Source organism: Anas acuta, chromosome 1 (genome assembly GCF_963932015.1).
Source record: "Anas acuta chromosome 1, bAnaAcu1.1, whole genome shotgun sequence".
In the NCBI taxonomy this organism is placed as follows: domain Eukaryota; kingdom Metazoa; phylum Chordata; class Aves; order Anseriformes; family Anatidae; genus Anas; species Anas acuta.
This window is the reverse complement of record NC_088979.1, coordinates 160,879,624-160,896,761: the sequence shown is the minus strand read 5'-3', so window position 1 is coordinate 160,896,761 and position 17,138 is coordinate 160,879,624. Positions and strand designations below refer to the sequence as shown.

The window sequence follows — 17,138 nt, the reverse complement described above, 5'->3', positions numbered from 1 at the left end:
CAGCTTTGGGCTGCTAGACCAGGTATCTGTGAGCCCCCCAGAAGCACCTGCTGTGTCAAACCACAAGGACCCAGAAGCTGTTCAGCCCGTCCACTCCCACAATTGTTCTTCCCTGACTCAGCTGATATTTAGTGTTTCAGGAGACGGCTCTAGGGACAGAGCACTAGAAAGGGCCAGACTGGTCCTACCTTCCCCTTTCCTCTCTACCATCAAGTACATCAGGCATTATGTAGTTTCTGATCTCCAGTGTAAGCATTTCAAGAAATCTGACTCAGGATCCCTCCTCTAATTCCTGGCAGACACTGCAAGGGAACACAACACACCCAACCAATGCAGCTATTTTCATTCATGGATGACTTGCACTGGTAGCTCCCACTGAGAGGTTGTCAGGAAGCACCTGGTGAAAACAAAAAGGTCTTTTCTCCATGCAGGAGCCTGTTCTTGGCACATCACTGCCCAGAATAACCTCCATGCTTTCCAGCAACAGCTGAACAGAGCACAGGAATCAAGTGCAAGGGAATAATTTCTTTTTATGAAAACAAATGAAAAAAAAACACATTATACCCAAAGAATACTCTGGTTTTGCACTGGCCTTTCCAGTTTGAGCCACCTGTGTCACCACACATTGTGCTGCCTCATGTATGCCTCCTCCAGCTTCACCTTCTGCACAACCCCCAACGTGATCCCAGCAGCCTTCTAGCCACAAGACTCCCTAACAGAGGGAGCCCAGCTGCCACAATGGGTCAGTGGAGTTGTATTTTTCACTGCTGCCACTGATCTGGTCCCAGATCGGCACTCTATTGCACAGTGGTTTGGCATATGTATCTAACATCTGTCAAGAGGCAAAAGCTAAAATGAGAAGAGTGATTGTGGTTTGCCTTCTCTCCCATGCAATTTGTTCCTGTGGAGTTAACACTGTTTGTTTTTTTTTTTCAAGTCTGCTGCTCTTTTCCTTCAGCACTGTTCTGGTTAAGACTTTTGAGCCAGTAAGGTTGTTAACTTAATCTTCCCATCCATGGAGGCAGTGAGGCAGGTCCCACAGTCCATGGCTGTGCTCCAGTCCACGGTGACAACAGGAGCTCGGTGTCCTCCCAGGGAAAGGCAACTCTCCAGGACCTTGTCCTCACCATTCAACTGCAATAAGAAAAGCAAAAGAATTTAAGGAGGCAAGTTGCTGCAGCAGTACCCAGAGCAGAATCCAAAGCCTACTACATAATCCTTATCCCTATCAGCACACATAATTAAGCAGAAAAAAAAGAGGCATGTTAACATTTATGTAGCACACAAGGAAGCAAATTTTCAGTCTCAGGACAGAAGCACATGATCTCAAGCAGCTCAGCTTCTGACATCAGCTAAGCTGCAGTAATTGAACAAGGCAGGCTAAGAGCCCAGTTGTGTAAGTTTAAGCCATAGGTCACGTTAGCACGGGTGCTTTGAATGCCCCAGCTGCAAAGTAAAAATTCCACTTAAACTGCCTTGAAGTGGCTTGTGCTGATATACATTGACTCAACTTTCCCAACACTTTGCTGACTTACCTTAAAAATGACTCCCCCAGTTGCGGAACATGTCAGCATGTAGTTCCCCTCAGAGTCAAAGGCAAAAAGTCTTCCTCGTGGGAATTGAACTTGCTTGTATCCACTGTATCCAGACAGCACAAAGGGACCCGTAGCTTCGCTGGGAAGACCATACTCCGACACCTTCAAGCCACTCTTGTGAATATTCCACTGAATGAACTAGAAAGACAAAAAACAGATTACAAAAGCCCATAGTTTAATTAACTGGGATGAAAGAAGAGCCACTCACAGTTTTTAAGAGAAGGGGCTATTTTACACAGACAGAAGATGGCACTTCCACATCTCTAAGTAGCTGTAGTTACAAAATGCAGGCTGCAAGGGCTGTAAGCGTGCCTACTCATCAGGCAAACACGTCCTGCACTTCATGTGCACTGCTGCCTACCAGTACTGCCACACTATGTGCAGGACCCTGTTGGGATTTCACTTAACTTTCGACAGCCAAGGACCCGTGCCTTCAGGCAGCCTGCCCCCTGAGCCAAAGCTCTTCTGCTGAGGTCTGTGGAACTCAAGAAATCGACATATTTATTGTTAAGCAATAGGGAGCTACTGGCAAGGAATTTCATGCAAAGTGATCAAGTATCTGCTCCCCAGGGAACCTCAGACCTCAAATATGGTGATTTCAGGGGCACAGGAAGGTCATCTTCTCATGGATACCCTAGGAAGGAGATGTGTCACCATCAGCAGGATTTGCAGACAAGGTCTGAGTCAGCTCCAGCTGCTACTGCCCTTTCTGGACACCTTCTCCTCAGAGACTGAATGCAGCAGAGTGGTGCTATGTATCTAAGCCCACAGTTAGCAGCCTGCAAGTTCTCCAGAGCCTTCAGGTGTTTTTACTGTTATCCCCACCACATGGAGAAGACTCCAGAAGGGATCCCACCAGCAGCTGACCAGTGGAAGGTCACACACAGCATACCTTGCCATCCTCGCCTATGCTGTAGACCGTGTTCTCATCGTAGCTGAACTCCACGGAGTAGACTTCCCCCTCGTGTGCCTTCCAGCTCATGGCGCACTCGTGCTGCTGCATGTCTGTGGGGAGAACCAGTACTGAGACACTCCCAGTGCCCACACAGAGCTGGGGTGAGGAGAGGCTCTTTATGTTGATACAGACTCTGACTCAGCCATCTACATCAGCCTCTGGGAGCCCTATCTAATCTCAGCACCTTGTCCTTATTCTCCAGCACCTCTCCCTCCAGCTTTACAGGGCTGTTCACACCCTCAGCATCAACTGCAGTTGTTTGGTGCCCTAGCCACACCGGCACCTTTATTCTCCTCCTCTCCTTGCTGTCCTGTCCACTCCCACCGCTGCTGCTGTCTCTGTCCTCACACCCACCTGGGACTGTAGCCTCACAGCTCAGCAGCTGAGGCAAAAGCAGATCCTTTTTTCACAAAGAAGGAAGGCCCAAGCTGCCTTTACCATGAGGACAGGCTAAAGAGGACAGAACCTGAGAAACAGAAGCTGCTCAGTGAAGAAGGACTGATGTGAAGTCCCTGCCTTCAAACTAGAAGGTCACACACTAAATCCCTTCAATTTAAGGCAGCTTCTGGCAGTGGTACTGCTATTAACGGCATAGCCAAGATGATGTGGCTCAAGGGGAAGTGAACTCTGCTCCTAAGCGGGAGGGAAACAAATCCAGCAGCACCACCAGGGCCTCCAGGCAATATCCCCCAGGGAAAGTTTATCTCAATTCACTCCTGAGAGCGATCATGAAGGAGAGGAAACACCTTCCAGCTTGGCATTTGGTCATGTCACGCAGCTGCCTCCCTGCTGGCAGGGGAAGGGTGCTGGGCAGTGGGAACAGCCAGCTGAGGACACCAAGGGGCCACCTCACCGCTCAGTTCCAACATACCAAAGAGACGAACGATCCCATCTGCAGCCCCTGTGACCAGCAGGTTGCCGTTGTGGTTGAAGGCTGTGCAGTTAATAGCGATGGGCTCGGGCTCCAGGGAGAACTGCAGCTGGAAGGGAAAGTCTGCGTTAATGCCCTGCGTTAGTTTAGAAACGTCAAATGGAGCTGGGGTGCTGAGGAGCTGTACTCCAGCGCAGGGAAGGAAGATGGCATCTCGTAACCAGAACTGCAGTGCTTGTTCTGTGGTTCCTCCTTCCTGAACTCCAGTTCCTCCACCTCATGACCACTGACTTCAAGGTTGGCAGCTGCATTTTACTGTGACACTAAACCAACACTTCACCTAAGCCAACACACAGCTTTCATAGCAACGTCCTCAAAGCTGCACACACAGCTTCTGGCAGACATGAGCTCGAGTTTGCTGCTTTCTCTTATGCATCAGGGAAAGCATTTCTTAAGGACAAAGGCGAGGGATAAGACCAGGATGCACTGCCAGAATAAAACCCATCTAAACCGAAACAACAGAGAAGATGATGTAAGACTAATTCTCTCAGGAAGCATTTTGCCTAAAAATAGATTTAAAATGCATTTTGATACACAGCTATAAGAGTCCTGAAGACAGACAAGTTCACGTTGTGTGGTTACTGCTATCTCCAGTCCTTGCAGCTGGAGCACACCAGGCTGGGATGAATTCACCATATGCTCACCCCACAGGGCTACCATAGGGAAGATGCAAATGGGCCCCAATATCCATGGGGGCAGAGGGGGAAAGGGCAAGGGAGAATAGAAGTAAAGAAAACCCTTCAATGTAGCTTAATGAGAAAGCCTGAGCAAAGCATCATTTCAAACCGCTTGAGAGGTTGCCAGTCACAAATTCTGCAGGCAGGAAAGAAGCAAGACCATGGACTATTTTGAAGAATTCATCAATAAAAACTGAAATGCACACATAAAAACACAGCCAAACCCAGCAGGTACAAAGGACAGCTCAAACCAACTTGTTTTATCCCACATGTGACAGACAGTAAAAGAGGAAGGAGGTTTGGGGGGAAGACATTGAAAAGAAAGTCAGCACAATTTAGGAAGAAGGCTACTCCACATCAAAACAGAAAGAAGATATTCTTGGCAAGCAGACTAAGAAAGGAAAGAAACTCAGCAAATACCTGCTGTTTCATCGTTTTAGTGTCCCACAGCAACAGCTTCCCAGGAACTTGGTTCATGCTTTTGCCCCCAGAGCTGACTGCTGAGAAGTCCACGTGCGAGATGGGGCTCTGGGCTGCTGCAGAACAGACAAAGGAGGCACCGCTTGGGCTGCAGGCAAGCGACAGGATTCTGAAACACAGCAGAGAGCGTGAAATGCCTCTCTCCAGCAACCACCTCAAAAGCAACAATCAGCTCCTAGTTCTGCCAGAAAGATGCTGCAAGACAGGACCTCCATCTCAGGCACACCATAAGGGAGAGCATGATCCATGTGCTTAGGTGGATTTTGAGTCTCTCCAGTGCAATGGAGCAGTTTTATGCTGCTCAGACAAGGACTGCCATCTAAACAAAGGCTACGTAACATTGCAGTTGCAGGGAAGCAGTATGGACATTGAGACTTCATCTGGGAAACACAGCAGATGAAACTTCAAAAAAACTAAAACTTCACAGTCAAGATATATGCACATAAATACACACACAAACATATACATGTGCATGTACACCCGTATGCATACGTGTACATACATGTACATACAGATGCCCACACATACAACCAATATTCCAGGCTTACCTGGGCATGTCTTCATCAATGCTGATTTCACAGAGATTCTTCTTCGCTTCTGTGTCATAAAGACGAACCGTCCCGACTCCACTGCCAAGCAGCAGCTTGAAACCAGCAAGGAGGAGATGGAAGGAATGTGAGTGAGGAGCACAGCGATGCTGTCCAGCAACTACCAACACCACACATTTTTTTCCACATTCATACATTCCAGTTATACGTAATTCCACTACGTACATCCTGTCTTTCTGTGGACATCATGCTGAGCAGGACTACTCTAAAGTCACAGGAATCAGGATTAAAGCTCTGCTCTCCAGAAATTTTAAGAAAAAGATCTGGTAAGCACCAAGGTAGAGAACAAGCCACTTTCTGGAGTATGGCTCAACATATGCAAAATGCATGTGGAGTCTCAGTATCTAGGGGAGCAAGGAAAGAGTAACACAGAATCAATAAAAGTTCAGGAAAAAAATAAGTAGAAGCCACCTCCTTTCATCCAGGGGAGAATGAAATTACTCAGAAGGGCTCACACATGCTTTCTCAGTGGTGTTACAATTTAAGTCAAAAGAAAAACCATGGAGTATGCATTATCCAAGAAAATTAAGCAAGCAGGATCCTTCTCACTTCACAGCCTGAATTGCTGCTGAATCCCCATGCATTTCAGAAAGAAGAATCTCTCTACAGGAGAAGGAAATAAACCCCACAAAGCAGAAGAAATCATTAACTGTATGGACATCTTTCTAAGAGAAATGAAAGAGATGAGCTGCAGCACCAGCTCTTCACCACTGGCATTTGGGATTAGCAGCAGCACGCCGTCAGTGCCAGAACGTGAATGATAGTCCCTCAGTTGCAGGCCTGCCGTGTCACACAGCCAAGGGAAGGCAGCGAACACCTGCAACAGTTCTAGGACTCAGCAGAATGCAGGCAATTTAAGGCTCCTCTCTAGTAACAGAATCAGAGGACAGGTGCTATGGGAAACATTTAAACTGTCTTGGCATCTAAAGAAGCTTCCAAGTCCTTATGCAAGCACCAACCCCTAGATGTGTGAGGCACCAGGGTAAAACTGGACACGGAGCCCTTCTGACACCTGCACAAGCCAGGATGCTAACAGCACAACCTTGCTCTCTCTGTTTACTGGCTCAGGCTGTGAGTGAAGCTCTACAGCTCCCTGCTGCTGTGCCTCTGCCTGCCCTTACAAGTGACTGCCTGCAGAAAGGCACTTCTCTTAAAGGAGCTGCTTCTGTCCTGCAGCTGTCCACGTGCTGCAGCTTGAGAACTTCTGCCTCAGGGCAAGCAGTACTGAGTTTCTTGCAAAATACAGAGCACACTCCTTACTCCCTGGCTTTTATAAGACCCTACAGGCTTCAGTTCTCCCTAAAGCGGAAACTAACCATCACCCTGATTTTATCTGCAGTGCAGCCTCCTAGAAGTTAACGTGCAGCACACAACAACTGAGCTCCAAATCATCTGCTGGGACTCCTGAGTCTTGGCATGCACAGGCTACTCACCAGCCGATCACGCTTGGTTGCCCATTCCAGAGACAGCAGCGGAGACTTGGAAATAGACGAAGCTTTAGTTTGCATTATTGGGTTAAAAGTCCACACTTTGATGACTCCATCCACATCCAAGCTGGCCACCCTCCGTCCAGAACAATCAACCCTGTGTGCAAAAAGAAAATGATTGGCTATTTTTCTCCCTGAAGTTCTTAGATGCAGGCAGATAGCCCAGTAATCCTTCCTCTCTTATTCCTCTCCTACAACAACCAGTGCAATGAAGCACTAGAGCTCCACATGCAAAGCATAGAGCCTTCAGCAATACCAACAGGCTTTCCCAGGCAGTTTACTCCTGGCTGGCATTTCCCTATCACAAAAATCTTTGCCAATTCTTAATGCACAAGCTACGTACTATTGTCAGTCACAGCAACTCAGCTGCCCTACAACCAAGAGTACACACACAATGTGCTGGGCAGAACAGAGGCTGGGAGAAAGAAGCCAGACAGAGCTGATCCTCTGGAGAAGCTTCTAGGAGAAAGCCTTCCTCTGCCAGCCTGTTACCTGCAGTACATGATGGACGAATGGTGCTCCCCATACTCCTCCTGGCTCAGGACGATGAAAGGCTGCTCCTGTCGGACCCCCACAGCCTCTGTACCACTGGTGGGCATTTTGGCTGAAGTCTCTGCTTGGTCAGCTTGCAGCTCTGAGCACGGCTCTGTCTCAGGTGTGCTAATATCCGTTTTCTTCTCAGCACTTTGGCCCTGCAGGAAGAAATCCTGTGTGAAATATACGGAAGCAGTATCTCCAGGCCAAGCTTTTCAGCCACCCCTCCTGTTGAGAGAAAGAACAAACGGCTGTACTGAAACAGAAGCACTGTCAGCTCAACTCCCCTTCTGTCAGGGACCTTCCTCCTGAGCGCAGTGATGGGGCACTGCACAGCTGTGCCATTTGATGTGGCCCCCTTGGTCGTAGAGTCCCTTATACGCCCCCCGCAAGGCCAGCCATACACCTTCCTACAGGAATTCAAGGAATTGCAGTGTCTCTGTTCAGCGGACCTCAGCTGATATCAGAGACCCATTTTGATGTTGGTCAAGTACAGACTAACAATCAAATCATCAGATTTCAAAGAGTTCTTGTATACAGCAATGTAAAGTCTGTGGTCAGTCTGCACAAGAGTTCTCAGAGGACGGTGAGCCACAGTGGATAGATTATGCTTGTCAGCAGGGATCTGGTCTGTGCACAACGTGGCGATCGCTGCAGCCAGATGATGCCAACTATAGTCAACATGAGTCCAGAAGTTTAAAACCCAATTTGACAGGACAGACGGGAGTTGGAACAAATGGATTTTTAGGAGGTAAAAGCATCTGAGTGAAACACGATATCCACTGAGATATCCACTGCAGCACACAGAAGTCTCTGAAAGCACCTTAGTCTTCCCTTAGGAGCAGATACAGTGCGCGAGTCAGCAAAATGTTTGCAAGCAACCCTTAGCTACCCCATCCTCTGAAGATGAAACGCTTGAGAAGTCTGCATGGTAATGTTCCCTAACACATCCTTGCCTTATTTATAGTAGTGCTGTATCTTGAGCAGTAAGTTAAACACTGCATAAGCAAATCATTACAATTCATAAAGCCGGAAAAGGCTGGGAAAGAAATCCAAGAACGCCTTGCTCTGTGTTAACGTGGGGAGATAACCGATGAATGACACCATCAGAGAAAACAGTGCAGCCTTCCAGCTTCCTTTTTGACTCATGCTTTGAGAACAACAGAAAGCTAAACAGTATCAGCTTCCCCAAGACGACCAGACACAACTTTTACAAAGGCAGAAAAACACAGCCTTAACCTGGAACATCACAGCAAAAGGAAAGTCAAAGGATACTTGCTAGGCAGCCAGGGTTTGCAACACTCTGACCAGTGCTTAATTAGTCTTTTAGATGAGCCACAAAGAACAAAGTTCTCTCATAGCCCGGAGCACTCATTGGTGTAATAACATCACTCCAAAGCAGCACACCCCACACAGAACAGCCATGCCCATCAGCTGATAAGCAACAGTCCCTCAGCACCACCTCTCCCCCAACGGAGAGTCTCATATAGCCAAAATAAACATGGCTGAGATGTTACCACCCATTCCTCCTAAGCTCCATTCCAAAACACACCTGGCTGCTAAAAGCCAGACAACATGGGGGTGAGCAGCAGCACTCCACTGACCTTCAGCAGTTAAAACCCAGGACATAGTTTTATTATTTTATTACATAGAAAGCAGGGCACAGCCCCACACAAAACTGCAACACGTGGTGCAAAAGACTCCAAAACATTGCTATGAAGGATATTTCTACTCCTATCCAGGAAAGCTTGCAATTTTCCACTGTCCCACAGAGCCTGCACAAACCAGCCTGAGAACACAGCTGACAGGGAGGAGAGAAAACAGATTCTGCAATCCATGCTGCAGGACTCTTTGGAACAGCATTATTTATGTATGTGAATGCTTGATCTTTTACGTCTGTCTTACAACTGCTCACTTCTGCAGTATGGGTGAGCCAAGCCCATTGCTACTGAGGCAGGTGGATTATAACAAGGTACTTGGCCATAACAGCCACTAAGGTGGGTGAAACATGCCCTCCCCAGGACAAGGCTGTTGACAAGACCATGACAAGCGACAACTCTTCTTTCCTTTGAAATGTCAGCACTGAGTCCCTTCCAGGGACACAGAAATAATCTGAGAGTGGAAGGAGCTGATTAACTGCAGAGATTAACCTTTGATACAGCTGATTGGAGCAGCATTCCAGAAGCTTAGTGGGAATACTTGGCATTTGTTTTACTGCCCAACATAAAAAAAATAACAGGAAATGGCAGCCCTCCACTTCCGAGCTTCGCAGTGTTGCCCAGTACCTGAAAGGTCCCTTTTGACAGCAGCTCTCTCCTTTCCTTCCCGTGCTCTTGCAAGCGCTTCTGCCGCTGCTGCAGGGAGCTCGACTCACCCGCTGCTAACCCGCTGAAGTGGCTCTTCCCATCCTTACAGGTCACTGCTCCTTCTTTTCCTTTGGCACTCTGGAAGGTAGGAATGATTTGGCAAAGTTATGTTTGCATCAGGCTGTGGAAGAAAGAGCAAAAGACGAGGCAAAGAAACCAGGCATCTACAAGGGCTCTACAAGCCAGCAGACATCATCATCTGTTCTTGCAGTGCACTCACACCCAGTGTACATGTTCAAGGAAGAAAATGACTTTTTTTCTTCCAGGTGAAAGCAAAAGCTTGGAGCAGTGCTGTGCTGCAAGCTAACTCCTTGGCTACTGAGCACCTTTCAGTGAATTCAGTTGAGAATCACCTGGTGATTTGCTGGTTCTTTCTTCCCAAGACTGGCAGCATGCTGCTGTGTTGGAGAAGCACCACTCGGCTGAGCTGGTCTGGAAGGGCCCTTTTTGCTCTGGGAGAGAAAAGAGGAGAGAAAGCCTCCACGGGACTGAAGAGAATGTGCGGTGCTCCTCTGGCTGCAGGTCATATCACTGAAAAATAAACAAACAGAACATGAAAGTGCAGCCAGACAGCCTGATCAAAGATGACCCAGCAAAAAACTGTTTGAACCTCTGGGGGACTGATGCTCCTGGAGGACTGAGACGTGCAGACTTGCTTCACATAACTGCATACTAAGGGAAGACAGGTTTAAACAATCAACCTGTATCACTGGGTATGTTGCCTCCGCAGAGAGGAATACAACAGATGTAGCCATAAAACACACTTTAACTGTAGATTTATTGGGAGTTCCATATGTAACTGAGCCTCATGGAATAGCAACTCCCTTTCTCTTCTTGCCTTTGCAAAAAAAAAGCCCATCTCTGCATAACGACGACCCCTTTAGGTGACAAAGGAGCAACATCTACAAACAATACAGTACACACACACTGCACCACAGCCACTACAGAAAACAGGAATTAAGAGACAATCTGCTTCATCTGAGCAACACTGCGGGGTATTACACTGTTAGCAGCGTTCCGGCTGCCCAAAATACCCTGGTATAATGGTGAGACCGAAGCAGAACAACTTCTGCATGTGCTTGGGCTCTCCCTGCTCAGTGAGAATCTCTCTCTAAAGGTGGGAGATGATTTCTGCCAGGATGTATTTCTGCAATAATTCCCAGGGCACAGAACGAGGAAGTGACCCAATAAAAGCAGCAGGGTCTGTCCCAGCTCCTCCCCTGCAGGCACTCACAGCTCAGAGTCCCCTAGTCGATCCATGTTGGCCACATACGCAGGCAGCTTGTGATGCACAACTGCTTCTTCCACTTCCAGTTCCTCTTTCTTCATGCGGGAGGATTCAGCCTGCAAAGCAAAAAGCTACAAGAGAAGGGAGAGCCAAGTCAGCAGAAGTTTCACCAAGATTCGCCTCCTTCCCACTTGCTGAAGTTGTTTGTTCCTTTTATTTCACCAGCCCTACGAGGGTGGGGAAGGCAGAAAGTTGCCCTGACCGGCTGAGCACATCAGTCCAAGCAGTGGGAACAACCAGCACTTCACATGTATGAAATTGGAGCCGGCTTAAAACCCTTCAATCTTCTCGGGCTGTTGCCGCAGCAGCATTAATGGGGCCGGGAAAGCAGCGTTGGCCAGGGCACAACCGCTCAGCCCACTGCTCCACGCAGGCGGTTCAAGGCCAGGGCAGTGCACGTGCCTGGTGGTGGCGATGTGCAGGCAGCGAGCCTGGGAAGTCGCCTTCCTCCCACAGCCAAGGGTTTGGCAAGCTGGCAGGGCGTGCTGAGGCCAACCATCAGGCCGTCCCGAAAATCCAGCTCCACATCCTGCTCAGCTCCCTCCCAAGCATGACAGAGAGATTTATCTCCACATTACGGAGAAGGAAACATTTTTCTCTTTCCCCTGCACAGACAGGAACCTCAGGAAGCCTCTTTCTGTGACAGATGTGGTTGATGCCTGTGACTCTTGGCTGTGTGATTAGTTCCTCAGGCCTTTCCGTACATGTGTTTTTCAGACACAACTCTCATTTGTCCTTTTATCACAGTACTTCAGAAAAGCAATAACAAAAATAAGGAGCTTTAGAAACCCAGGATGCAATTCATGTATTTGCATTCAGTTTGAACAGTGATCTTGAGATCACTACATAATCCCAGCCACCACTGAATTCAGTATGTATTCACACCATTTTCATTTAAGCTTGTATTCTATAGGTAGCTGTTTCCCTTTCTAGCTTGAGCAATTCTTAAAAAAAAAAAAGTCTAGCTTTATCTCTGACAGAGAACGCTTGTCCAGTTTGTGACACAAATCAAAAGCAAGACAAAACAAAAACAACCCACCCTTCAACCCAGCTTCAATCTGACCAGAAGTGCAGAATATGAAATTGGAAGAAATAAGAGTTCTAGTTCAAAACACACCCTGTCCTCCCCTCCTTATTCACTGACCATCTTTGCAGGTCTGCCCTGGTAGTTTTCCTGCTCTACTGACCCCACACAGCGCAGAGTGCCAAACCTTGCTTTTCTTGAGCCATAAAACCTCCATTTTGAGATAAGTTTTTCTATTTTATTTCAACATTGTAGGACAGATGAACACAGAGTTGCTCAGTTACCTGAACAGCTGTAGCACAACACAGGAAAATGTTTTGTAACACAGGAGGGTAAAGCACAAAGCTACTGAAGCACTCATTTAGGGAGAACTTTTTCTTGGTGTGTTTGAAGAAGTGAAACTAAAGTCCTGCTTACATGAATAAGGTTTCCCACTTGTACAAGATCAGCCAGATGTGATCTGTAGTTTAGAAGGTTCTTAAATCGTACATCTCCCAAGTCTCTCTAATGGGAGTCTGTACTTGGAAAGGACTGACACATCGTATTTTCTTACACCTTTCCTCTAAGTATCTGTGGATGTTACTGTCAAAAACAAGACACTGAACTGGGTGACACTTTGTTGGAGCAGTTCAGCCTTTCTTCCAGCAGGGTCTAGAACTGGGAAACAGATATTCACAACAATATTTGCATTAGTTGATTTAAATTACTTTAAGTGCACTTCAGCTGCGGTGAAGTGGCCATGTCAGATGTACTGGTTTCTGCCTCTTCACCCTAAGTTATTGCCACTTTCTATTGGGCTGTCAGCTCAGTTCTGGAGGTGACTGTGAGCACTCTCCGTGAGTTTCACTCCAAAGTCAGTCATACGTGCACTTAACCTGCCATTAGTTTCAGCCTGGCAGAATTTGCAGCATAGCAGAAAAGGCATTGCACAGGATCTGCACCCATCAGGCGGCACAGGGAGAGGGACAGACGCCTCCAGCAGAGGCCCAGGAATGTCCTACAGACGTTGTACTAATCATCATATGATCACAGCCCTCGGCTTGCTGGAGACAGTTCAAAGATAAACCAAAATAACAAAGGATTTCTGCAAGAACCTCCCTTGGAATAACTGCACTAAATTAAGGGGATACAATTTGCTTGGACAGACAGAACCAACTTCACAAAACTCACAGCCTTATAGTCAGCAAGTATGGAGTGACTTCGGTTCTCACCTTATGCCGCAAGGATTCATTTTCTTCTTGTATGAGACTGCTCCTGTGACATTCAGCTTCAAAGTTCAAAATGACTGGCACTGGTGAGAAATGTTAAAGAAAAACTCAAGGCAACAGCTCGTGCACAGCTGGCTTAATTCTAAAAACCAGCACTACCAGGCAACACTAGCCACGAGCCTTTCAGACAGCAAACGTGCTCAGTCCATACTACTGGCAAGAAGCACGCGTGAGGCCAGCAGACTGGTAGTAACTTTGTTAACCTAAACCAACTTGGTACTTGCATGAACTGTTTCACATAGGCTTTGAAAACATTTTAGATTCCTCCTTTTGACACCTCAGAAGCGGAGGACCAGAGAGGTTACACCACTGCGTTAGCGTACACTGAGGAAATATTTCAAGGTGAGTTGTATCCCAGCTGCAACGTGAACTTGCCCATCATGGAAGAAGGCCAGAAGTCTGCAGTGTGGGACAAAAGACTTTCTGCTCATGCTGAGCTTCCCTACTATATTGGGCTGTCACTACACAGCTTCGTGAATGGATGCACCCAGGAGGGTCTAACAGGAGAGGCTGGTTTAGTTATGGGTGAGGACCCAAGGCTGCATGCCTGTTTTGTATGCCAAGTAACCAGGAAAAGCGTTTCACATAAGATTTCTGACTGCTCTCCTAGTCACTGGCATAGGGATGAGCTCAGCATCAGCAGCAACCACAATTGTTTGTGCCCAGGGAATATAACGTATCATCGGGTAATTGAATAATAACTATTGAAATTGAATAATAACTATTCCGACATCCTCTGGTAAACACCAGCTTCCCATTAAGGCTTGGCTCTAAGCAATCACCTGAAAGCAGAAGGTTCTGCAATCCTGTATTCTTGGCACCGCTGCTGAGAGCCAGCGTAACACCAGGGCCGGGGAGATTTAACTCTCAGTTGCAGAAAAGGATATGCATGCACTGAAATAAGACGCTCAGGAAGTTGTGCAGGGACACGATGAATGTATCTGCCCACTGGCGTGAGAAATACGTGGCAAAGGTGGGGTTGGAGTCTGGGGCAGGGAGGAAGGGCAGGACAAACCAATCCTTCCACTCCGCCTGGTTCTGGAGCTCGGAGGCCTGCTTGAGGAAGAACTCCTGCGCCTTGTCATTGCGGCCGCTCTGAAACACAGGAGAACAGCGCTCACATCTCCACTCACGGCTCTGCACGGGTCCTAAGCAGCAGCGCCTGATGGACACCGTAAGAGCTACCGCTCAGAATTAAGGCTCATGTGAGAACAAAAGAATTGCCCAAATGCCAGAAGCTCCCAAAGGCGCTTCATCCAACATCCTTTCCAGTCACCACAGTCTTGTTTAAAGGTCACGGAAAATCAAGCTAGCTCCTCGGTAATTTCCAGCTAACCCAGTGCAGTTTGTCCACCCACATAAGACACAAGTGGTGACATACAAGCCCAAAATATACTTCAAATTACTCAATTCTACCATGGATGTAGCCTGAAAAAAATTGATCTGATTCGTTATCCAGACATGACAATCACACTCCAAGGTAAGCACTGGGCAAGACAACAAAACACGAGAAGCCACGCTTCCAGAAACATGCGTTAGATTTTGACTCCTCCACCAACATCCACCATTTCAGATTTTCAGTCCAGGAATGGAATCGAGGTGGAAGTACTTCTCATAAATTGCAAGAAATTAAATATGAATTGTTGACAGGTGTTTGTGTACCCTGTTTGCCAATGCTGTGTACTATCTTTCTTTCACTTTCCTAAGGTATCATTATTTTCTGTTCTATTCAGAGCAGACAAAAACACTTTCACTTTCTCTCCCACATTACTTGTCCAGATTTGAAGCTCACATCTCCCCTCTCTCCTCTTTTATAAACTAAAAGAGAACTCCACCAACTCCAAATGTCCCTTTTTCTTCTTCTAGACCTTCCAGCTTTCTTGATTCTTTAGGAACCCTGGTCCCTGTAAGGACTGGCTGAGCCCTGCCAGCAGGTTACAGCGGAAGGAATACCAACAAGCCCATCTGTTGATCCCTAACGCTACAGAAGGCCCTTCTCTACCCTACTGCTGCCTGCTCAGGCACTCCTTATTCTGCAACAGTGCAGCTGATTACACTTGCCTACGTAGAGATTTTGTTTTTTTGACTGTTTCCTCAACTTTTGAAGACTACTTCAAGCACTGACCTTGTCCTCCTGTGTTCTCAGTAAATGCCCCACGAGGAGACATTTAAGAACCTTATGGTCTCTGCTGGTATCCACGTCATTAACAGAGCCTGAGCAGGGCTGAGCTGCCAGTTCAGCCATCCCATCTGCCAGGGCCTGAGCCTGCCTTTGTGGCTGAGCATATACCTTGCTCCCAGCTAACCATATTCCCCTCCCATCTCAGCTTCCCTGTCCTCCTGCCTGCAAGCCCATCATGTGAGTCTGCGTCAAACTCTTCACCACACTGATGCACGACACATGAATCGCTTGTCCCTGACCCACCAGGCGGGTCAGAGGCTCTCAGGGTATTTCCTTGCTCTGGTTTCAGACACCAAGATATTTTTTTTCCTAAAATCAGAAGCCTAAGAAGATTGAACCGTCACCACCTGAACAGTATGGACGAGGTAGTATCGGAATAAGCTGGTTTTCAGCTTGTTCACCGTGGGCCGGTACACGTCTTCCAAACGGCTGAAAAGGCGCCGGTCCAGGTAGCTCCAGTAATCCCGCAGGGCCGCCAGGTCGTAGCTCTGAACGAACTGCTGCAGCTGGTCCACTATCTTGTCCACCTGAAGGGGGCAAAACGGGGGAGACCGCGGTCATGTGTGGGCTGTCTGGCACACGAGGCTTTCTGTGACTCGGTGCTGAGGAGCTTTAACTCCACGACGAATGCCACAATAACGCGCCAAGCCAGGCCGTATGCATCGGCTGAGAACGCGGGCAGGTTTTGACAATATTACATTCTGTTAAACACGGGTGTTTGGGGATGCTTTTTGTAAAGCAAGCAAGCAAAACATTTCCACTTCTTCTAAAAGCTGACGGGTAGCGAGGCACCAGGAATAACATCGCTACGCGTTGAAAACTCGAGCGCGGTGCTCGGAAAAGAGCCTTATTTATAGGCTAAGGGGAAAAACGGTACCAACCAGCCGAGAGGGAGCCCAGAAAGAGGAAGAAAGCCCCGCTGCACAGGGAGCTCTGGAGCACTCTGAGTGCCACCCCTTATCGGGAGCGCCCCAGCAGCCCGCCACGGGAGGCTTTTTGCCGGACGGCTCCCTGCCGGCCCTCCTGCGCTGCGGGCGAGGCCCGGCGGCTGGGGGAGCCCTGGGGGCCAAAACGCGCCCCAAAAACACGGGACCCCGGAGCCCAGGCTGAGGGCGGCTGCTGAGGCGGGTCCGTGCGAGGCTCGGCTGCCCCTCTGGGACCCCCCAGCCCCTCTGGGACCCCCCCAGCCCCTCGGGACGCCACCCCAGGAGCTCGCCCTTTACCCCCCGCTCCCCCCCGGGCCCTATTGTAGCCCCCCCCAGGCGCCCCGCGGCCCCGGCGCTGCCTCACCCGGAAGCCCTTCTCGCGGTCCGCCTTGATCTCGGCGTCCAGCTGCTTGAGGGCGGCGGTGAAGCCGCGGAAGAGCAGATACTCCCGCACCAGCTCGTCCGTCCGCTCCGCCGCCGCCGCCATGGGGGCGCCGCCGGCTCCGCCCGCCTCAGCGGCGGCGAGCGGCCGCCCGGCCCCGAGCGACGCGGCCCGGCCCGGCCCAGCCCTGCCCTGCGCCGCGCAGGACTACAACTCCCAGCACGCCCCGCCGCCGCCGCGCGGCGCAAGGCACGCCGGGACTTGTAGTCCTCCCCGCTCGGCAAACCCGCAAACCCACCCGTGTTCTCCCTCCCTTCTCCAGCCGGCGGCCGCAGCCCGCGTTTTTCCCCTGGCTCCCATTGGCCGCCGCGGGGCCGCGGCCGCGCTCCCATTGGCCACCCGCCACGTGCGCCACGTGTTGCTGGGGGCGGGGCG

General features: G+C 49.0%; 1 protein-coding gene across 1 annotated transcript; it reads right to left on the bottom strand.

The window, feature by feature from the left end:
* Positions 1–510: 510 nt before the first annotated feature.
* On the bottom strand, positions 511–16,916 carry WDR91 (WD repeat domain 91). The gene is made up of 15 exons (XM_068668892.1): positions 16,686–16,916; positions 15,743–15,922; positions 14,102–14,308; positions 13,157–13,240; positions 10,868–10,992; positions 9,987–10,164; positions 9,553–9,711; positions 7,226–7,425; positions 6,680–6,830; positions 5,187–5,281; positions 4,579–4,747; positions 3,422–3,530; positions 2,488–2,600; positions 1,536–1,733; positions 511–1,134 (listed from the first exon to the last, which is right to left on the bottom strand). Exons 1-15 carry the CDS (start codon positions 16,806–16,808, stop codon positions 970–972), a joined length of 2,256 nt encoding a protein of 751 aa, XP_068524993.1. The 5' UTR covers positions 16,809–16,916; the 3' UTR covers positions 511–969.
* Positions 16,917–17,138: the final 222 nt, after the last annotated feature.